Source organism: Procambarus clarkii, chromosome 28, assembly GCF_040958095.1.
Source record: "Procambarus clarkii isolate CNS0578487 chromosome 28, FALCON_Pclarkii_2.0, whole genome shotgun sequence".
Lineage (NCBI taxonomy): Eukaryota > Metazoa > Arthropoda > Malacostraca > Decapoda > Cambaridae > Procambarus > Procambarus clarkii.
The window spans coordinates 9,692,004-9,716,405 of NC_091177.1; the positions used below are offsets into that span (position 1 = coordinate 9,692,004).

A 24,402-nucleotide genomic window follows, 5' to 3' on the forward strand; every position below is an offset into this window, starting at 1 on the left:
GAGAAAGCCATCAGGGCCCAGTGTGCTGACACCAGAACCGTTCTCCTACAAAGGTAAGGGGCGCTTAGGACGTTCATAATGTAATGATACATAGGCACTGTTTGCCAAGAATTCACGTTCAATTAACATTATCAATGTCGATTCAACTTTGAATTAACCTTACTCGTGCATATTTTGCCCACTGGGCTGGGAGCATGGGAAGGCGATCTAAACCTCTTAATAAAACTGCAAGCGCTCTCACCACCGGAATATTTTTCATATTACCAAGTGACTCTCATAAGTACGTTTGAATTATCTAATGACAAACGTTTCCCGTGGCTCTTCCTGGGTCAGGTGGCTTCCGGCCGTGGCGCGGGTGTTCGGGGAACAGGTTGAGTCATGGCGGTCGCTGGTTCCAACCGACGTAGCCGACAGTCTCAGGCAGGTCCGACGCTTCTTCAGCGCCGTCAGGTCCCGAATGTCTCTCCAACTGCGGCGACTCGTCCTTGACTCCATCAGCGACTTTCGTGATTGCCTTGTTAAGCACCAGGTTAGTTAGGTCAATTATTTCAAAGGTAGAAACAAATGGGCAGAGTTTCTTTCACCATGGTGTCTCTGTTCAACTAGCAGTGAATAGGTTCCTGGGAGTTAGACAGCTACTACGGGCTGCTTCCTGGGGATGTGTGTGTGGGTGGGTGTGTAAGAGTAATATATGTAGTAGACATAATAGAGAAAAAAGATTGGTTAAAAAGGCGGGGTCCAAGAGCTAATAGCTCGATTCTGCAGACACAAATAGCAAATATACCCACACACACACACACACACACACACACACACACACACACACACACACACACAAAATAAGAGAACACCAGAGAGCAGGAACGAGTACCTGAGAGTGAGGAGAGAAACAGAGACAGTATGAAAATGAAATTGCGAGTAAAACCATGACCCAACTAAAACTGCTCCACAGCCACATCAGCAGTAAAGAAACAAGTGACGAAACTGAGAAAAGGGAAGAACAGATACACAGAGAATGACAAGGAGGTGTGTGAAGAACTCAATAAGAGATTCTAGGAGGTCTTCACAATAGAGGAAGGAGAAGGCCATTCACTCAGAGAGGAGGCGACAAACCAAGCAACCTTGTAGGAATTTAAGCTCGCCAGTCATGAGGTTAAAAGGAATCTGTTGGAGCTGAACGTGACAAAGGCTGTTGAGCCTGACAGAATCTCTACATGGATACTCAAAAATGGTGTACTAGGGTGTACTTTCTTGAATTGAGAGTACCAAGCCGACGCTGCATACTACACTGTACTAGGCTTAAGTATGTGATGTGCAATGTTCTCAGCTGCGTACTAATATTTCTAAACGCTGTTCCTTTCTTTACCAGGAAATGTTTCAACTCTATTTTTGTTATATCTAAAATAATTGTGTTTGTGGTTTTCCAGGCTGGAAACGACTATAGTGGGGAGTACATAGAAGAGAGTTTCATAGAGCGGGCAGTTGTGGAGGTGTCAGTGACAGTACAGGATAAAAAGGTGTTGTTCCGTCCACCCTTACCAGAGACCCATGACCGCTTTCTTAGCTGTCTCTCAGCCATCATTGAACACAATCAACGCATTCCCAGAGTCGAGAAACTCCTCTTTCCTGGTATGCATAGGTGTTAATATGTGTTTCCGTACTAGCTATGTGTGTGTCTCTACCAGACATTAAATCTAAACACCTGTTCTGAACGTGTGTGTGTGCTGCATTTTAGTAGTCAACACACAACATTCCTCTTTAGACTGCATCAGTTCTCTATAAATAATATGTCGTCCCTGGCAGAGATGTCGCGGCGACGGCTGTACCTCCACGCTGTGAGTGCTGAGGAAGAGGCTGTGCTGACGGTGAAGGCGGAGGTCTCGGCCCTCTTCAACGCCAACGCCCCGGGACCTTACACCTATGTGGCTGTTTACGACCAATACACGCACTTCCTCGACGACACTACGCTAAATACCGTGCAAGACTTCATTAAGAACTGTGGCATCTTGAAGGTGAGCCTCTCGGGCTGTGGGGGGGGGGGGACAAAAACATGATGAAGTGGAAACAAGACGACAGGGAACAAAAATATTCGATAAAAGAATAATAAAATAATTATGAGAATAATGTAAAGTAACTGTCAATTACACGATGGCTTTGAACACAACATTATTTCCATTGGCTATTTACTCATAAATAGTTTCCATTTTACGTAAATGCCTTCTACCATCTAGAGGGAGAAGAAACATTAGGTCACTTAGTCTTTCAATTTTATTGCAACGTTTCGTCAACAACGTGATATGTTTGGTAATATACAAATGGCACGGAAAACACGAGTATACTAGGATACTAAAATTATATTTAAGAGTTAAAGAATCCAATTATTGGAGTTCTTAGGAATGAATAGGTCTTAGGTGAAGCGGGTCAGATGAAGCGGGTGATATTTGTCTAACCTGTCATGCATCTCAGGGTTTGAAAATATTATCTACAACCCTTTTTTACTTTATTTTGTAATGATTTTTTTAATTTAATGTATTAAATTTTATTCCATATGGTATGACACATAACTATTACATTTCTAGAACCTCTTCCAGCGTCGGACACATGCCCAGGATGTAGCAAGAAACAGTAGTCATGATACAGAACTTGTGGTCCATTTACAGGGTTGCTTGTGAGAGTAGTTACCACACGGCATTACATCATTAATTTCTGTAAGTGTGTATTATCACTAACTTTCACAATGACACAGGTAACCAGCTTTGACTGAGATAAGACATCCAAGTCTTTCCTTCAGGTGAATTTGGAGTCTGGCGTGCGGAAGGAAGTCAATGCTCACAGAACAGCCATGTTGGAGGTGACACATTACTGAATATCCATTATTACACTGTTCTTCTTGTACATATTACTGTCTTTTGTCTCGTAATCTTCCATGGGTTGTGTTTCAACTCGTTACAGGAGATTAAAAAACTCTTTAATAAGAGTCTCATCGTAGTCTTCTTTCTTGTGCTATAGCAAAGACCTCGAGGCTACGAAGTAGCCTCCGGAGGTCACCTCCCCAGCTGTTTGCACAGCAAAAGCAAAATTTTATGATCGGTGTTCTAAACAGCCAAACACAGCTGAGAATTTTGGCATGATATATTTTTCTCAAACAACGTGCCTCAAAATTCTTGGTGTTTTGCACCCCATTGAAACACGTGTGTATCATGAAATGCCTGAGAAGTTGCTTATAGAACTGAAACCTTCCTTCACAATCCTGTGTACATGATTGTCATAATTGGCTGCCACCGAAGAACAGTGGGTCTCGCATCTTCAGGAGTTATACAGTAGTTGCATGGCGTTAACATGTGCAGGACGTGAACAAAGGTTGCAACAGGGAATATGAGCTCTTCTCTAGTGTGCGCCAACACTGTGGCCTACGGAACGCCAATAAAGGTGTAGGCTGGTGTCATATCTCAGGGTGTAGTGAGAACTCCCTGAGCTCGTAGCTTGAGATGTGTGTGGTAGTCGTTGTTATGGTGGAGCACATGTATTTTATACGCTTTCCAGCTAATGGAAATATTTTTCGTGATATACAGTAAACATTTTGTGTAGCCCATGTATATTGTTCGAGTGTAGAGATACTGTATATATTTTTTGTGTATATGACTGTATATTTTGAGGAAGTTTTTTGTACAGCCATTGACTGTGTACAGAGTCAAAGGAACAGGCATGTGCATCACAAGGATTGGAATGCAGCCAGAGGAGGAAATGTTCCCTTCGTCCACCTTTACATTGTTAATGCGGCCAACATGACGATCCGCAATTCTCTTATTACTCTTCGGTTGTTTAGCTTTAGTGATAAAGATGCATGTATTAAATAATACGTTCTCGAGAAGCATGTATTTCCATAACACACACACACACACACACACACACACACACACACACACACACACACACACACACACACACACACACACACACACACACACACACACACACACACACACGCACGCACACACACACACACACACACACACACACACACACACACACACACACAAACATTTGTGTAATTCAGATGTGCTAATCTAAAATAGAATTATCTTAGTACTCAACCATCAAAATGGCTCTAGGAGAGAACTTGCAGAAGCTGTGTGAATATGTATGATGGGACACGCCAACACCAGCTGCTACGAGAGATGATCTCCTGTCATCATGTCTGTCTTTCCTGGGACATACCTCCTGTCATAATCAGTCCAGACTCATTCTCTGAGACTATAGTTAAAATTCAGATCCTTTATTTGACTTTAGAAGACATTGGAAAAAGTAATAATTAACCAAGCCTACTAAATAACTCTATTTATTGTATTCGTCGTTGGTCGGTTTGATGAGGCGAGGATAACAAGTTATCCTGGGTTGTCCCACAGAGTCAGTCATGGTGATCAAACGCTTTTTAAACCGTAATTTAGAAATAAATTAAAATCCATTTCACTTGAAATAAATAAATAAATAATCTATTCCCTAAATAGCTGTCATAGAATTCAAACAAATATTTATTATTAACATAAATAATATTAATCGAAATTGCATATTTAAATAAAATATTAACACATAGTAGTCAACATCTAGTACTCTGGCCCTTGTTTACGCTGAGGAGAGCGGTGTCAGCCACTGGTGCTACAGCGTTTTGTTGGTGTTCTCCAGGAGGGCAAGAAGCTGCTGGCCACGCTGCAGCAGCTGGGCGGCCAGGTGGTGCAGCTGAGGGACTACGTACCTCTTGGACTCGTCCTTCTCAACTGTCACGATATCAACCACCTCCTACACCAACAGGTGATGTACCTTCCACACACACATGAATACGCAGTATATTGACCAGTCCACACACTAGAAGGTGAAGGGACGACGACGTTTCGGTCCGTCCTGGGCCATTCTCAAGTCGATTGTCGCCCATAAAGATCAAGATTCTCAAGTCAATCGACTTGAGAATGGTCCAGGACGGACCGAAACGTCGTTGTCCCTTCACCTTCTAGTGTGTGGTCTGGTCAACATACTTTAGCCACGTTATTGTGACTCATCGCCTGCACGCAGTATATCATCATCTTACTGTTTTAATTCGTTACAGGAGATAAAAGAAACTCTTATAAGTCTCTTCGTAGTCTTGTTGTCTAACCAGTTTAAAAGTCCTATGATAGTATGACGAGTGATGGGGAAGACTGGAGAGAATGTTCACTACACTACATAAACCCAGATTGTCAAAAGGACTTTGACATGATGTCTTACAGGAGATTAATTTTATAAATGGAAAAGCTACCAGTATTTTTCTGAATACTATTCTGCTGATTATAAAGTACATGACAAACAGAAGTGCAGGTCAGAATGTTTCAAATTGATTCTTCACCCCAGGGTTCAGTACTCAGACCCACCATCTTACGGATATACTTAAACTAAGTGAAAAAATCGATGTTTGAAGACGTTACAAAGTAACAAATGTAATAACAATAATTACTTGCATTTGACCAATAATTACTTGTATTTGAGCAATATTTGCCTGTATTTGAGCAATATTTGCTTGCATTTGAGAAATATTTCCTTGCAATAATCACAGGAGTATAAACACGGTATCATGGGAGTATCTAACCCAGCTAGTCTTACGTTATACAAGATTGTCTCCTGAATCTATCTTCCAAAAAATTAATCTTATGCTGAAAATAGGTACAGCATGGCTCTTTTCCTGCGAAACTTCCCAACACGCTATATGTTCCGCACCTACAACCCCCCTTTTCTTCCTCACCAACTCTAATACTCCCCTACGATATATATTCTTTTAACACGTCTCACATTACGCTTCAGCTTCAGTTCTGCAATTTGTAGACATGACTACAAAAAAAAGGTGTATGGCATGGACAAAAATGAATATAGAAGGGGTGATATTTTTACTGAAGATATTAACCCTATAAAGCATTACATTTAAATGTAGGTAATTATCATTTCTCTTAAGACTGAATCGTTTCTACCTAACAAGTCAATTAAATATAGTCGACATTATGTGAATAATGCTCTTAATCAATTAATCTTCTTTTTTTCTCTAGAAAATGTTTTACAGACAAGTTGTATAAATTATCCTTTATATGTTTCACAGGTGAGGGAGTTGACGGCGTCCATATTGGAGTACTTCGTAGTTCGCAATAAGGAGCACGACAAGGAGTGAGTAACTTAGTTTTATGCTTGATTCATTATATATATATAATGTCTGCCCATAGTGGGAGGCCAGGCATTTGGGGCTAGCCTCACCCAACTTTCCAAGCTAACACATTGGGATATATAAGTGACAGACCAATCGGAGTCAGGCACTACTCGGAACTTTTTTGTTCCGAGTAGCTGAATCTAAAGCAATGACAACATCAGAGTCAGGCCCAGTGCCACCATTTAGGAGATATCAGCATCTATAGTAACCCCTCTGTGATTTTTATGGTCTGAAATCGGTGATGTTTTTCCGTAGAATTTTTAGCAGTTTTTCTGGAGTTTTGTAACGAGTTGACTAGTTCACAGGTACCTATTTACTGCTAGGTGAACAGAGACATTAGGTGATAGGACACGTGCCCAACAATTTCCGTCCCGTCCGGGATTCGAAGCCGGGATTCCCAATTGTGAGTCGAGAACGAACCCAACTGTACTAACGAGTCCCTCAAATGTATAAGTAATGATATAAGTATAGTATAAGTAATTTTTAATGTAAGTGTTGATATAGTGTCGACAATTCTTACAGTGTATGTCGATCATTTGACGAAATGTCGACGAAGCTGAGCCAGGTGACGGACGTGACAGCGGAGATCGTAGAGCTGAGTAACTACCTGCACATCTGCTCCTCCCAGACCATGACGCAGCTCCTCCAGGAGATACAGAACGCCACTGACCGGCTCATGTTCCTCTTACAGGTAGGGTCGAGCACCTGCCCTCACCTGTTACCTAGAGCAGGTGTGTAGCAGGTGTGTCCAACATGCGGCTCGTCACCCTTCCATATATGTGGCTCCCTGCTTACTTGCACAGTTTGTGAGCACAGTTTAACTCCAAAGCACTGTCTATGTATTGATAAATTACTGTTTTTGTATATTGTGCCCATTCAAGGGTAATGTGCTTGTAGGTCATATAGCGTATGATTTTTGGTTATTCTCAATCAAGTAGATATCAGTTATTTATAGTTTTAAACAGACCACCGGACTAGTTTTAAAAGTAAATTCGAAAAGTAATTTTTTTTTATTTTCTATTACAATTGATTTAAGTAAAGAAACAGAAAAGAAATTGGTGGTGTAGTGGTAAGACACTCGCCTGGCGTTCCGCGAGCGCTATGTCATGGGTTCGTATCCTGGCCGGGGAGGATTTACTGGGCGCAATTCCTTAACTGTAGCCTCTGTTTAACGCAACAGTAAAATGTGTACTTGGATGAAAAAACGATTCTTCGCGGCAGGGGATCGTATTCCAGGGACCATAGGATTAAGGACTTGCCCGAAACGCTACGCGTACTAGTGGCTGTACAAGAATGTAACAACTCTTGTATATATCTCAAAAAGAAAGGATATACATGAACTGAATGATATTAGATGGGCTCGAGAGCTAGTTTAATTCCATCTAACACAAAACCATATCGGTGTTGTGTGTTTGTGTGTATGTATTCGCCTATTTATACTCATCTATTTGTTCGTACAAGATCAAGTCTCAGTTCTAGCACCCACTTCTGGTACCGCTTGTTTCAGTCGTCGTTCGTTTAATGCAATGACTCCCGATGTATCAAATTCAAATGTTTATTCAGGCACATTATTCATGTACATTATTTATTCTTGTACACATGTATCACATCGTTTAATCTTTTAGGGTGGTCGTCTAGTTCATTTAATTTTCCTATTATTTTAAAGCTAAGGTCTCTGTTATGCCTTCTTCCTCTGTTGTATTTTTTTAGCTTTGTTTAGTTCAGCTTCTTTAACATTTCTTTGTACTGGGCAACTGTTCTCATTAGAAAGATGTTCTCACCTAGTTGTGCTTGAACTTCGGCTCTTTGATCCCGCCTCTCAACAGTCAATCAACTGGTGCACAGATTCACGAACCTATTAGGCTCTATCATATCTATATTTGAAACTGTCTGATCTGCCTCCACCACATCACTGCCTAGTGCATTCCTTTGTTATTCAGTAGCGGTGATATGACCTGATTCTAACTAATCTCCTTGACCTTATTCCTGCAATTCATTTATCATTAACTTATGTGTGTATATATATATATATATATATATATATATATATATATATATATATATATATATATATATATATATATATATATATATATATATATATATATATATATATATATATAATATATAAACTGTATATAAACTGACGGGTTAAGTGTTATATTTATGGTCGTAAATAAATAGTCAGACATACCGAGAATTCATTGGTAATTCAGGTGTGCGCAGGTGTTATGACTATTGAGGCCGCCACTCTCTTCATCAAGCCATATTGGTCGAGAGCTAACAGAGCAACAGTGCTGAGGGTTGGAGTATTGCCGGCGCACGCCACGCAGTGGACCGATAACCGTTCAGCGTTGCTATAAAGGTGGCAGGTGAACTGTATTCTTAAGCAGACTGAGTGAGATGACCGCGTTGATAAGGATAAGCGTGTTTGTGGCAACAGCCATCGCCACTGTTGCTTTTGGCCCAACGTTGGCTCGTTCCGTTTATTGTGGAGGACACGCAGATCTCCAAGTTGGTTATTCTATCTCCATTCGTTCTCCCAACCATCCCTACGCTTACCCAAGGCCTTTGAAATGCATCTGGACAGTCTCCTCACCAGCAAACACGGTTATGAGGCTAATCTGTCCCACTTTCCATGTAAAACCAAGTAGTAAGTGCCAAGACGATACATTCTGGGTCTTTCCCAGTGCCAATATTTACGATGTAGACGGCAAGTACTACTGTGGCACCGGTACTTTAAATGTCCTCATAAATAATAACAGCTTCGGTGCAATATTCGAAGCCAGTCCCATATTCTATTTTGATTATTATACAGGCTTCAACTGCAAACTTACGGTGGAAAACAAGATCATTACATCCACTACTATTTCGCCTAAAACCGTAACTTCCAGTATTACTGAACAATGTGGAGTGAAGGGAGCCTCAAGAGTTGTGGGAGGTCAAGATGCAGCTGTGAATGAGTGGCCGTGGCAGGCAGGTGTCCGCCGCATGTCTGACGGAATGTTATTCTGTGGTGCAGCGTTAATATCTTCCCAGTGGTTAGTGACGGCGGCTCATTGTGTCGTACCTTTCACTGTACAGGATATCTTTGTAAGTTTGGGGGATCACGAACTGAAGCTGGGAGAAAATACACCCTTCACAAGGCACATAACTGTCGCTGAAAAGATCGTACATGAGAAATTCAATCCTCATACCGCCAATAACGACATCGCTCTAATTCGTTTAAGTGGGTCCGTCAAGTACAATGCAGGCATCAGGTCGATCTGTCTTCCATGTCAATATGTCAAGTATAACCTGAGCGGGGAAAACGGCACGGTGACTGGCTGGGGAACTGTCAGCGAAGGTGGGAAGCAGAGTGATGTCTTGCAGGAGGTGGAGTTGCCCATCCTTACAACTGATGAATGTAAGGCGCACTTGAATGAGAGCGTGACGGCCAACATGATATGCACCTATCTGCCAGGTTACGATGCATGCAAAGGCGATTCTGGAGGCCCACTGAGCTGGCTGAAGAAGGAGAATTACTATTTAGTGGGAGTGATATCCTTTGGTATTGGCTGTGCCAAGCAGTCTCTCCCAGGTGTCTACACCAAAGTTGCCAACTATTTGCAGTGGATAGAGAAGAAGTCCTCCGTCAAGTTTTGTTCTTAAACACTCAAATGTGAATAATTTATAATATGAAATAAGTGAAACTTTGACAAATAACGTTACGTACAAATAACGTTAAGTATGACGTCATTCCTATTCCTGTGAATAGAAAATATCCTCTAGTAATTAATCTGCATGGTAGGAATAACCAACGTATCTTAGAGATTAAGATGATTTTACAGTTACACGTTACAATTGTATCATGAGACAATTGTTTTGGGTTCTGTGATGATAAGTAGTTATCAGGAGATGAAGGGCAGGTAATGAGACTAGACTATGAATTCAAATCCAGGCTGACATTGACCAGTGATGGGCTTCAACATTAGTACCACTTGGAGATGGGCTCCAGCAACTGAACACTTAATGTTGAATTCAAGCAAGTGAGCACCTGGTGATGGGTTCCAACAAGTGAATACTTAGTGATGGGCTCTGGTAAATGTAGACCTTGGAATGGGTTCTACTAACAGCACTGCCTCTCCTCTCTGGCTCTTCGAACTATTCATCACATAAAACAAATTGTTATCCTCATTTAGTCAAAGATCTACAAACCATACAATTATTAAATCTGGATGCTTGAAGTGCATACATTAAAAGTTTTGAACAAGATACTGAAAGTTAAAGCGTTTCAATACCTATTATTTATTTATTTATATTCAAGAAGGTACATTGGGGATTAATAGAGAACATAGAAATTGAGTTGATTTTACATTCTTGTAAAGTCACTAGCACGCATAGCGTTTCGGGCAAATCCTTAAACTAACAGATAATTTTAGACAATTCACAGCAAAATTGACAAAAAAATGTTTACAGGTACTTTACAGCGTTACTGTACAGGTACAGATAATTTTAAGTAGAATAATTACAGCAAATCGTCAAAAATGTTTACAGGAACATTGCAAGAACTTTTGACACAAAAGCAGATTAGAATAATAACAATACACAACAATGAAAGGATTACTAGGTACATTATGACAACATTCCAGGGTTATACATTGGTTCAATGAAGTAAAATATGAGGATCATTTCAAGGAATAATGCAGCAGGATATGTAGTCAATACAATATGTTCTCTGTTAATCCCCAATGTACCCAATATTAACAAATTATTTTAGAAAGTACAATATTTAGTGTGTCATATTCTAAGGCAAAATTTATTTCCTGTCCCATAATATATGAATGAGATCCACTCTATATAGAAATAAGTTCTAGATATTAATGTTTTTCTTGCCCGAAACGCATTGCGTAATAGTGGCTTTAGGCATTGTATGTACTAGCTCTATCTATATATCAATCCATTAATGTAACATCACTTGTATGTATATACCTTACCTGAATAAACATACTTATACTTATACTAAATAAAAAGAATTATAAATATTATCTTTTATTCCGGTAGTTCACATTTTCTCTATTCTTACACTCCAGGTAGTTGAATTTCTGAACCTCTCCAGATTTCTAAACCTTAACCCTATCAGACCGGGATCTGGATTCATCAAGCTGTTACGTAATTACTTTGGAACCACCCATTGGCGTCTTTGTTTACATTTTTTTATGTTTACTAATAAAATAACATATGTACGAAGATAATTAAAATCAATCAAAATACTCCTCAAAGACACAGAACAACCAGAACACTTACTAACAATAATCACATTCATATTAGCATGAAATTTTTTTCATGCTAATTTTTTTTTGTTTGAAATTCAGGAAGGGAGGAAAGATGAGAACTCAGAAATCCCTTGAAATTCATACTGTAAGAAAAACAATTCGAGGCCACACCCAGCACTTTTCCAAACCGCCCAATTACACCTGAGATCGTCTTTTCTGTCATTTTAAACGGAAAGTCTCGAACCGAGGCGAAACTGAAATGCTGGCTGAACTCCGACACTTGTATTGTCTCTTCACCCCGTGGCGGGGAAAGCACCGGCTCCTCAAACTCTCGTAAGCAGTCAGTAAACATCTTGAGGTTGCCAAGCTTCACCAAGACTATTCCACTTGACATCTGCACTCCTGCAACATCCTCGATCTTCGCCTGAAGCACATCTCAGATAACCACAAAGACCACGGTGTAATCAGGCTTGCTGGTGGGCTGCACAACCCGTCCCGTCCTCGACTCAAGTCCATTACATCCAGCTAGCGGTCAACCCCACAGATGCATTCATAAATTTTAACATGCTGTTCATTCAAAACAGAAATTTTCTCAAACATAAATTAATATTATAATATATTAGCATATTGTGTGTATATATAGGCATAGGTAAGGTGTTTAGGTTCTGTTGGCCAATTGTACGTGGGTGAAGCATTTACAGCGTTGTGGTTCGAACAAAATTCGTCAGTGAAGCACTTGTTCCGGAGCTGTTCAAACGTCAACAGTTGTGAGTCGTGTGTAAACAGTTTTTCATTCATAAACAGGGGGTTTGGCGGGTGCATGGAATGATTTTTGAGTCTTTGTTTGGAGGAAGGCCTTTTTATACACACGACTCGCAACTGATTTCGTTCGAACACTTCCCGAACAAGTGCTTCACTGACGAATTTTGTTTGAACCACTAAGCTGTAAATGCTTCACCCACGTACTACAAATAATCGCCAACCGAACCTAAACACCTAACCTAACCTATACCTATATATGCACAACAGGCTAATATATTATATTAATTTATATTTGAGAAAATTCCCGTTTTGAATGAAGAGCATGTAAAAATTTATGAATGCGTCTGTAGGGTCGACCGCTGGATGGAATGGACTAGAGTCGAGGACGGGTTGAAGATACCCCATCCAGTCGCCGGGGACCCAGCCTTACGACCGGTAACTTGTTTACAATTATTAAAAAAAAATGATGAACTCCGAAGCACTAGAAAGGATGTTTATAACAATACTAACATTTTACTGGGAAATTTTCTGTGTTAATATTCTCGCAACCATTACAAAAAATGCATCAAAGACTTCGACATATCAATATTCTTAAGACGCAAAAATATTTCTTGCAAATATAAATTGACTAATAGACATTGGGAGCCAAGCAGAGTAAAAAATAATACAAACACTATACAAAATTTTGAATTTGTATTTTGAATTTGTAATGAAAAAATAATACAAAAGTACACGTCAGTTAAATTTGCCACAGCACTGACTGAACTAATAAGTAATATTAATTATGATATTAATAAGAAACTATTTATAATATTAAGTAGTTCAGTCCAGGACTAAAGTATATTTACTGGTTGACCAGTTAGCCTTTACGGCAGCTTTGATAACTTGATAAACGCTATGCGTGCTAGTGGCTTTACAAGAATGTAAAATCAACTTCATTTCTATGTTCTCTCTTGACCCCCAATGCACCTTTTTGTATATAAATAAATAAACTCTCCCGTGGGCCACAACACCAGACCTAACCCAGGTGTGACGAACATATCAAATATATTTGAAGAAACAGTTGATTGATTGACAATTGACAGGCGGGCCCAAAGAGCCAGAGCTCAACTCCCCTCAAGCACAACTAGGTGAGTAAAGATACAGGAAAGAATACATGTCTAATTATACAAGAGTACATGGATAGAAAGACATTGGTATAGGGATACATAAGATTCTTATGTATCTTTTGTATGATTTCTTACATTTCTTATGTATGATTCCCCTCCCCCCTCTCAACATTCTGCCGGATGTTGAGGGGGGGGGGATCCGGCAAAGCCCCCCCCCCCCTAACAGCCAGGACCAGCTGCTAGGACGCACCCCCCCCCCCCCCCAAAAAAAAAAAACAACAACGGCAAAACAGAATTTCTGGGTCGAGCGAAATTTTAATTTAGGAGTGGGGAAACCATTTTAATTAAAATATATTTTTATAAGCAAAATGCACTCTCGTATATATCAAGAAATGGAATACACTTTCATACATACATATACACACAGCATATATACATGCTGTGTGTATATATGCTGTGCGTCATATCTCTATTTATGTAATTTAATATTATTTATTTATTTACATGAAGGTACAATGGGTTTGTGAGATTACATAATACTGGTATTTTTACATTCTCGTAAAGCCGCATAGGGCAGGTTCTTAAACTAAGTAGATCAGATAAGATGAAAAGTACATTGTACCAAAATTGTATTTCAATATATAACTTCAAGATAAATTGACACTGGTGAAGATTGAAGTACTCAGGATATACTCAGTATATTCTGAGTACTAATTTTGGGGAGTGGGTACCACAAGATAGTGTGAGTTTGAAGCACAAGGTAGGAAACTACCTTGAGGTGCTTCCGGGGCTTAGCGTCCCCGCGGCCCGGACGTCGTCCAGGCCTCCTGGGCTATGAGGATGAAACTATGAGGATGAAATTAGGTACTTTTGTATTTTACTTTTAGAATGAGGCATAGATTGAACCTATTTTGAATTCATTAGGGAGTGAGTTCTATGGACTGGATCCTTTTATTTGCATGGAGTGTTTATACAGATTTAGTTTGACTCTGAGGGTGTCAGAGTCAATCCAGTCAAGTCAGATATTTCGGGTGTGATGCTCATATGTTCTATTACACCTATCAAGGAAACGTTTCAGATCAAGATTAGTATTTAGGAACAAGTTTTTTTTTTACATGTAAATAACACAAGAGAATGAGTGGAGTGAGTGTATGTGTAGCATGTATAGAGATTTAAACAGAGGGGCTGTATGTTGTCTGAAGACAGTTTTCTCGTTACAATTTTCTTCATGCTCTGTCACGGCACATTAAATTTCGGATTTTGGTATAGAAACATATAAGTTTTGCAGCTGAATCTTCTATACGAATAGATGAAAAATACTTAATTTTTTAAAATTACGATATGGGATTTACTACTAATAAAACCAGAGCTTACTTGTGTTATATAATCGTTGAATCGTTGATTCGTAGGGATGTGATATTGATTAAATGTCACTTATGTGATTCAAGTTTATGCAGAACATTTCAGTATTTAACGAACCTTTTATCTTTTTTTCATATTGAAAACTAAACTTTTTACACCAAACGAAATTAATGTACTTGTTCAATATGTTCAGAACCCACATACATATTAACATATGCGGGTATAACGTATGCGGGTTCGATCCAATCCATATTTTCACGTCTTGTTCAGTGGTAATCGATTTATTGTATCCTATCATGCATATATGTCCAGCTTGATGCAGGCTAGGATAATCAGTCAATATGTAGTACTGTCTACCACATTCTAGTCCACTACACTTCTGTCCACCACATTCTAGTCCACTACACTTCTGTCCACCTCATTCTGGTCCGCTACACTTCTGTCCACCACATTCTGGTCCGCTACACTTTTGTCCACCACATTCTGGTCCGCTACTCTCTGGTCCACCACATTCTGGTCCGCTACACTGAACATGTACCAAGAAGTCAGTGTCATACGGATCATCTCTAATTCTCCCTTCCATGACACAGTTTGGACGGGTGCCAGAGGACCAGGTGCCTCTCATCAACCGCATGTATGCCTGGCCACACAAAATACAGGAGGATTTTCGACTCGCCGAGACGAGACTCTCCCATAAGCGAGACTTGAAGGAGACGGCACTCAAGGCTCGCGTCGCAAATTTCGAGAAAACGTGAGTTTTTAGAGTATAATGCTAAGAGTAGATTAATATGTAATATATTTACACATGTACATCAACATATTTTTGGGATGAAAATGACCGGGATTAAGCGTAACAATTCTACGGAAAATACGTGCCAGATTTTATTTCAAGACTGAAAAACACAGAGGTCCCTATAGATGGTAATATTTCTTATAGCATGGCACCTGGACCAACGCCTATTGGCCTATGATACTCGTATACAACCATGTTTCGTGTGTGAAAGTTGAATGAGGCTAACTCCAAGCATCTGGCCTCATACATCGTACAGAAAGACAGATATTCTGTTTAATACTGGTAGATATAAATAAAATGAGGATTCTATGATAATGCCACATATATTCCTAAATTGATTAAAGTGGTATACAAGGTCCTGAATGACATTTTCTGATTTTTAAAAACTATTTTTATCCTGGGTAACCATGTATATTCAGCTGATGTTGCCCGTTTGGCGAGGATTCAGGAAACCACGATCTGTGTAACTCCCAGAGCTATATATATTTTCGGTTACAGTAGAACTTTCTCTTCCATTTGCTTTTGTGTGTTTCTCATGTCCTCAGCACCCACATTCATTACATTACATCTACTTGAGTTAAAACTCTAGCGACGTGCTCGTGATTCTTCGGCACCGCGTGTCGATTCACGCACTGATTACCCGTGTGAATCATGTTTTGATTCACACAAATTACTCGTGTGTATCTCCAAGCTACCTTCCACAGTCTTCAAGTATACAACAAGGAATTAGAGGACTTGCGGGGCCGAGATAACTTTATTATGAAGGAAATCCGTGTCGACACCATGAAGCGGAACGTGGAAATGCTGGACCGCCTAACCATGCAGTTCCAGGAGGCCAAGACCGAGCTGCAGGTGAGTTGTTTATGGAATGTGGTGTGTGTGGGCGTGCTGTGGGCGTGCTGTGTGTGTGGGCGTGCTGTGTGTGGGCGTGCTGTGTGTGGGCGTGCTGTGTGTGGGCGTGCTGTGTTTTGAGTGTAGCATGTGTCGAGGTGTTATTTCAGGGTTTATGTTAGGAGTATTGTGTGGGGGTTAGTCTTTGTGTGGGGTGGGCTGCATGTGGTGTATGTTACACGGAGCGTGGATTGGATATTCAGTTGGCTGTGGATGGGGGTTAGTCTGTGTGGTGGACTGTTTGGATATGTCTGTATATTGACTAGGCTGTGAATGAGGTGGACTGTATATATGATACGTGATGGGTAGTGTGAGGTGGGCTGTGCCAGATGATGTGGATTATATTTAACTCCTCTTGTGCATGCTGAAAGAGGTTAAAAATGCTGAAAGTATGAAGGGATTACATGTGACAGACCAAGTGAGTGACCGTGGGAGAGGGTTAACACCCGAGTATGAATGTTATGTTTAGTATGACATGTATATATGTCTCTATACGAACTATCATCGGCGGATAGTCACACATGTTCAGTTGTTTAAACATTGTGCGATGATCATACTTGATGAGCATTTGATTAATAAACACTTTGTTGGTTAATGAATTCTTTTTTGTGAACACTTGATGAATACATGTTTGGTGAACACTTTTTTGGGTAAATCATATTTGTGAGCATATGAGTTTTGAGCGCTTGCTGACGAACTCCAATCAAATGCTCTCCAAACAAGTATTTATTGAGTAAAACATTTGTTTGGTAAACATTTAGTGATTACTTGATTAATATATTTTTGTTCTGTGGAGGGTAGTACCCGGCATTGCCCAGGTCTGCCCGTTTGTCTTCACTTGCCCCCCCTTCCCCACCCATGTATATAATTAGAACAACAAGGAATTAGAGGACTTGCGGGGCCGAGATAACTTTATTATGAAGGAAATCCGTGTCGACACCATGAAGCGGAACGTGGAAATGTCTTCACTCGTCACTTCACCCATCTCTCTCTTTCACAATATTGCTAACAACACAATAAGAGGAAGAATCGGTGTGTCTTCATAATTAATGGAATAATAACATATTTGGAAAGTTGGTAGGTCGGCCTTCAGAAGGATAATGCAGTTTTTTTGATCTGTTTTCTACCACAGACGTGGCCACACGTCTGTGGTAGAAAGTCCTTGGTAGAAAGTTCTTCTGTCCTCCATGGACAGGGTTAGAGATTTATAAGGCAGTGGGAGGAGAGGTAACTGTATTGAAGTTACGTATTATATGGTACTACAGCCAAATTATGAATAGCGGAACCTTTATCTTTCCTAGTACTGGTTAATAATATCACTATAAGAAAGACTACTCTTTTTTTATTCTTATAAATACATCTTTACAATTAATGATATATTATAAATAAAAGTTACCCATTTGCTTTGCATGTGGGAAAGTGTGGGGTAGTCTACGGTAGGAGGCAGCTGTGGGAGAAGAAAAATTATAAGTGTCGCTTAACTGTTACTACGGGCATGTGTGGAAAATGGCATATTCGGGTGATATACGTGTTCAGTAAATACCTTACGATGGGACACTTTGTTTGATGAATACCTTCTGACTTAAGTTTTTCCCTTGAAGAGTACATAGTAAATAATCATAAAGAGGTTTTAATGAAAGCTTACGCTGAACTGTTATATTAGTTGCTATATATAGTAATATAGAGCCTTCCATGATCAGTATATAATGCCGGCCAGCAACGTCAATTACTCCTTGGAGAGGACCATAATTTCTGCATTACGTCATGGACTGCAATGACCGTGGGCGGTGCACCTGTGTGTATCCAAAACTTGTGGGTAAATAGTTTTCTTCACGTGCTCATATATGTTTGTGTGTGCGCGCACACACACACACACACACACACACACACACACACACACATACACACCAAAAATAACCTGGTAACACATCTGGAGAGAAGGGACTTCGTGACAAATCGCCAACATGGGTTCAGGGAGGGTAAATCTTGCCTGACTGGCTTAATAGAATTCTACGACCAGGTGACAAAGATTAAGTAAGAAAGAGAAGGCTGGGCGGACTGCATTTTCTTGGATTGTCGGAAAGCCTTTGACACAATACCGCATAAAAGGCTGGTACATAGGCTGGAGAGACAGGCAGGTGTAGCTGGTAAGGTGCTCCAGTGGATAAAGGAGTACCTAAGCAATAGGAAGCAGAGAGTTACGATGAGTGAGACTTCAGATTGGTGTGAAGTCACTAGTGGAGTCCCACAGGGATCTGTACTCGGTCTTATCCTGTTTCTGATATATGTAAATTATCTCCCGGGGGGTATAGACTCATTTCTCTCAATGTTTGCTGACGATGCCAAAATTATGAGAAGGAGTAAGACAGAGGAGGACTGCTTGAGGCTTCAAGAAGACCTAGACAAGCTGAAGTAATGGTCGAACAAATGGTTGTTAGAGTTTAACCCAAGCAAATGTAATGTAATGAACATAGGTGTAGGAAGCAGGAGGCCAGATATAAGGCATCATCTGGGAGATGAAATTCTTCAAGAGTCAGAGAGAGAAAAAGACTTGGGGGTTGATATCACGCCAGACCTGTCCCCTGCAGCCCATATCAAGAGGATAACATCAGCGGCATATGCCAGGCCGGCCAACATAAGAACGGCATTTAGAAACTTGTGTAAGGAGTCATTCAGAACTTTGTATACCACATATGTCAGGCCAATCCTGGAGTATGCAGCCCCAGCATGGAGTCCATATCTAGTCAAGGATAAGACTAAACTGGAAAAGGTTCAAAGGTTTGCCACCAGACTAGTACCCGAGCTGGGAGGTATGGGCTACGAGGAGAGACTACGGGAATTAAACCTCACGTCGCTGGAAGACAGAAGAGTTAGGGGGGGACATGATCACCACATTCAAGATTCTCAAGGGAATTAATTAATAGGATAGACAAAGGCAGGCTATTTAACACAAGGGGCACACGCACTAGGGGACACAGTTGAAAACCAAGTGCCCAAATGAGCCACAGAGATATTAGAAAGAACTTTTTTAGTGTCAGAGTGGTTGATAAATGGAATGCTTTAGGTGATGTGGTGGAGGCTGACTCCATACACAGTTTCAAGTGTAGATATGATAGAGTCCAATAGGCTTTGGAACCTGTACACCCGTTGATTGACGGTTGAGAGGCGGGACCAAAGAGCCAGAGCTCAACCCCCGCAAGCACAAATAGGCGAGTACACACACACACACACATACATCTACCACACGCACTTAATTACACCCTCCAACACCGCACCCACGCACACACACAAAGACACGTGTACGGGAGGGTTCTAGCTATGAGAAAAACTAAAGAAGTTGGAACGCACAACACTAGAATGAACAGTGAGTACAAAATAACGACATACACGTTTCTAATGGAAAATTGACAAAATAGAACATAGACAAGTTTGTTTGATGGATCCTAGGTTCGAATTCCCGGATAACTTGCTTTTATTGTTTCATACGAGTGTGAACTGAGTTTTCCTTGAATAACGGGGATCAAATAAAACCATGTCAGTGTCCTAATGACGTGTTTAAATGTGCCCTAATCTTACTAAATTGAAACCTATATCATCAAAACTTCAAATATGGAAATTTCCATAAGCCGTAAGCCTTGTAGGTCTACGATTCTTTTGACCCAATATAGTTGCGTACACATGAGATTGGGACACACCCAATTTTTAATTTAATAAGAGTCCTTGTCTCTAGAATTAAAGCATTATTATGTCATTTTGGATTTTAAAGTCACGTACAGTAGTGTTTTGGATAGATTATTTGTACCATGTTACAGTTCACGAATGCCAAAGGTATATAGGTCAGGTATAAAGTGAAGTTTTGGGGACGTGACGAGTCAAAGTTTTCTTCTGTTTAGGCAATCAACGAGGAGCAGAGTCTATTGAGCTGGGAGATGACCAAATTTCCGCTGCTGCAGTCCATGATAGCCCTAAAGGAGCCATACGACAAGCTGTGGCACACCACCTACGACTTTCACCAGAAGTACGAGCGCTGGTACAATGGTAAGCTGCGGAACGAGTATCACACTCGTCTCCCCCACCTCGTTACTCGTGCAGTTCTCGGCATGAAATGTTTATCAGTAGTAATTATATTCTTTAAAAATAAACAGATTTCGTCATCAAGATCACACCGAATGTGTTTAGTAAACTACACTAGACTTTATAATAAAGGCTACGTGGATTATCTAATTAGACTTAGCTTGGACCTAGGGTCCGTAGGTCTAAGACTGCCTTGGGGCCTGACGGCTGAGTGGACAGCGCTCGGGATTCATAGTCCTAAGGGTCCAGGTTCAATCACTGGCAAAGGTGGAAATAAATGGGCAGAGTTTCTTTCACCCTGATGCACCTGTTCACCTAACAGTAAATAGGTAGCAGAGTTAGACAGATGCTACGGGCTGCTTCCTGGGGGCGGGGGGGGGGGGGGGGGGGAGGGGTTTTGTGTGTGTAGAAAAAAATCAGTTGGTTGATGGTTGAGAGGCGGGCCCAAAGAGCCAGAGCTCAACCCCCCCCCCCAGCACAACTAGTTGAGTACTTGCCATGAAAACATCCTAAAGTATCTGAAACATCATCTATCTGATTTAACTGAGGGCCACATCTATTATTGCATCGATAACCCTTAGTATTTTGTATGTATGAATCATATTCCCTTTGGTTCTTGTCTACAGGTCTTTTATTATGTTTTGTTTTCTGTAATGAAAGGTTAGTTTAATTTGTTCATTTATTATACACCCAATACCCATCCTGTGGGTGGCAGTGGAAAAGGTTAGAGGCACATAATCTGTTTGATATATTTAATTAATTTTGTCGGGGGGGGGGGGGGGAACCAGTTTATACTTACTGTGCATGTTATGCTTATTTCGAGATCATCCCCTGAGGGTCGAATTACTGACCCTCTCCGGGATGCAATCCAACAAGCTGACTAACTCCTAGGTACCTATTTACTGCTAGGTGGAAATGGGGCATGAGGTGATAAGTAACACACCCAACCATTTCTGTACTATCCGGGATTTGAGCACTGAATTCTCAGTTGTGAGTCGAGAATGAACTCGACTGTACTACAGGGACCCTTAAATGTATGCTGCATGTGGATGTTGCCAAATAATACATTAGTAGGTATTAAACTATAACCATGCATGCCCACAAGAACATACTATTTGTGATAAATATGTAAGTGACAAATTACATGAATATAAGGCTGCCAAATTAGAGCTTATACAAGTCACATTGTTCACAAGAATATTCGCTAACGGATTTTTGAAACCTACCTAACTTGACCTAGCCTGACCCGACCTGACTAACCCAACCTAACCGAGTGAAGTACAGTATAACCTAAGCTAATACATCTTAGCATAACAATATACTTGGTTTTAACAAACAAAATAAATAATTATAAAACAAGCTTCGTCGAATCGTCTCGAGTCCGAAACAATCATACCCCAGCTCAACCTAACCCAACCCATCTCATCCCAACCCAAATGAGCCCAATACATCTTAACATACGCTAATACAGCCTAACATAATAATGTACTGTATACGGGTTTTAACAAACAGAATTAAATTTTTTTAAATACTTTTTTTTTTTAATGATTTGGAGGATGTTGATCCAGACAATTTCTTCAGATCAGATTTACCTGAATTTAACCGAGAGCCACTAACGAAAGGGGCCTCGACTAGGACAGGAAGCCAGCGGCTTGTCTAAGGTGCTCCCATTTGCCTTAATAATTGTTTCCAATTTGATTTTGAAATTCAACAAAATCTTGGCATTTACCCAAGAAGTCTGAAGAAAGAAAATCACATCTGTTAATTTATATTGTACAGTAGTTATAAATTTTTCTATAATGTAGTCCCTTTTGTACCTTTTCATCTTACCTGTCGGCTTAGTGCCTTCTATTGATAATTACTTGCTTCATCTTATCTGATATGTTAGCATTTTGGGCAGGTCCTTAATCTATGAATGTTAGTGGCTTTGCAAGAATGTAAAAATACCGATCTTTTGTAATCTCACATACCCATTGTACCTTCTTGTAAATAAATATTATTATACTGTAATAATAATTTATAAGTAACACAAACAAGGAGCCCATGCCCCTTAGGTAAATTCAGATAAATTCAAAAACTTTTCTCAAATAACCTTCCTCTCCTGCTCTTCTCACCTATTTTACACATCCACCAGGTCCCTTCATTGGGCTAGATGCGGAAGCCATCAACGAGGAAGTGGAGGCCATGTGGAAGACCATGTACAAACTCACAAAGACCTTCATGGACCAGGTGGGTGTGGAAGACGAAGTGAAAATTCACCGATTACGTTTAACTCGTAATATGGTTATTAAAGAAGCAGTTTTTACAAGCGTCTTTTCTTTACGTATTATGTTTTAGGGCAGGATAAATCATACATTTTGTTGATACGAGTCTGTGATTTTCTAACCAATACATAAGTTTCTGTATTAATAATCCTCCATATTTGTTAGAATTCTTTAACGTGTCTCGGGGATATGTGAATAATGAATAATGGGTTGGTAATGAAACACTCTTAGAAGAGACAGGTGAAAATCTAAATAACTCCTCCATTAATAATAAATAAGTACAATACAGTATCTCCAAAATATTTATAGGAATGTAAAATATACACGGTCATATTGATAAGATTTTAATGTCTTCGGTTTCTCATTTCTGTTTTCTTCTAAAGCATTTTTTAAATTGGATGTCGAGGCATTCTAAATGATTTTAAATGATTATACCTGTACATACAGTATTTAGATGATTAACACCATAATCACAGGTGGAAAGTTTAGCAAGTTGTTACTTAATTTTGTTTTTAATAATTGGAGGATCAGTGTTTGTTGTTGCATCAGTTGTAATTAGCACTTCATTGTTTTTGTATTTAATGCTCAAAAGATCAATAAATAAATCTATCATATAGTACAGCCTATAAAATTTGTATTTTAAAATTTTAGAGAAATTATTTCAAAAGTCTTGCATGTTTTCTTGGGACTTTATATTTTAAAGTGTTGATAGATCACTCTGTCTGTGATGCCATTTACTGATACAGTACCTTATTGTGAATAATTTGTTTATGTAATTTTACGGTTGTTTAAATAGTTTCTTTTATATATTCAAGTTCAGAGTGATGGGATATTTATTATCCATGTCAGCAGTTATATCAGAAATGCTTTGGCTAATTAGTGGCTTTATGAAATATAGAAGACACTTTGAAGTTGTTAAGTTCACTCTGAATACGAGATAGAATTTATATAATTAAATGTAAAATCATCTGAAACTCGGTGTCACCAATCCTTGTAAACTTCATGCAAAATAAAGTATTGATCATAAAATTGCACTTGTGTAGCATTGAATGTGCTGTTTAATAAAGCCCTTTAATTTAAAGGATGTTGGTGGTTTTATAAACAAAACATTAGCAACAAAATGTGGAATGGCAACAGCTTGTAGGTAGCACTTTGTAGTAGTTAGGGGGAAAGCTTAATTTACATAATTCATGTTCATCATGATCACAAGCTTTATGACATCATGCCATATTCTTGTATTGTTTCTTTTAACCAGCATCAGTAATGTGTTTGAAGGACACATCAAAGAAATGTCCGAGTTCTGCAAAGCATGTTTACCAAATTTTGGCTGTACCCAGATGCAAAAGTTCTCCATTTCTTTTACCCAATACCTTATTTCATCCATTTTATGTAAGTAATAACTTATTGCATATCTAGGTTGGGTCACGTCGTGTTGCAGAATATGTCAAGGAGCGCATTGAGAAGTTCCGCCTCCATGTACCTGTCCTCCAGTGTATCTGCAACCCTGGTCTCCGTGACCGTCATTGGAATCAGGTGAATACATGAACATGCATCTAAACTTGTACAATCTAATTGTAGCCAATATACATAGATTTTCTATGTTGGGTCTTTAAACATAGATTTTCTATGTTGGGTCTTCATGTTTAATATGCTGTACCTATTCCTTATA

General features: G+C 39.7%; 2 protein-coding genes across 2 annotated transcripts in view; both read left to right on the forward strand.

The window, feature by feature from the left end:
• Window positions 1-4,102: 4,102 nt before the first annotated feature.
• The window catches only part of LOC123755078 (dynein axonemal heavy chain 3-like), a 116,017-nt gene continuing 95,717 nt past the window's right edge, over window positions 4,103-24,402 (forward strand). Inside the window, 11 exon segments of the mRNA XM_069332650.1 lie at window positions 4,103-4,141; window positions 4,684-4,809; window positions 6,119-6,183; window positions 6,746-6,954; window positions 8,450-8,526; window positions 12,541-12,675; window positions 15,302-15,462; window positions 16,209-16,356; window positions 20,289-20,433; window positions 22,604-22,698; window positions 24,150-24,266. Of these exon segments, the coding sequence (XP_069188751.1) occupies window positions 4,103-4,141; window positions 4,684-4,809; window positions 6,119-6,183; window positions 6,746-6,954; window positions 8,450-8,526; window positions 12,541-12,675; window positions 15,302-15,462; window positions 16,209-16,356; window positions 20,289-20,433; window positions 22,604-22,698; window positions 24,150-24,266 (1,317 nt within the window).
• Window positions 8,494-11,245, forward strand: LOC123754978 (trypsin-1). The gene has a single exon (XM_045737336.2). It carries the CDS (start codon window positions 8,627-8,629, stop codon window positions 9,872-9,874), a length of 1,248 nt encoding a protein of 415 aa, XP_045593292.1. The 5' UTR covers window positions 8,494-8,626; the 3' UTR covers window positions 9,875-11,245.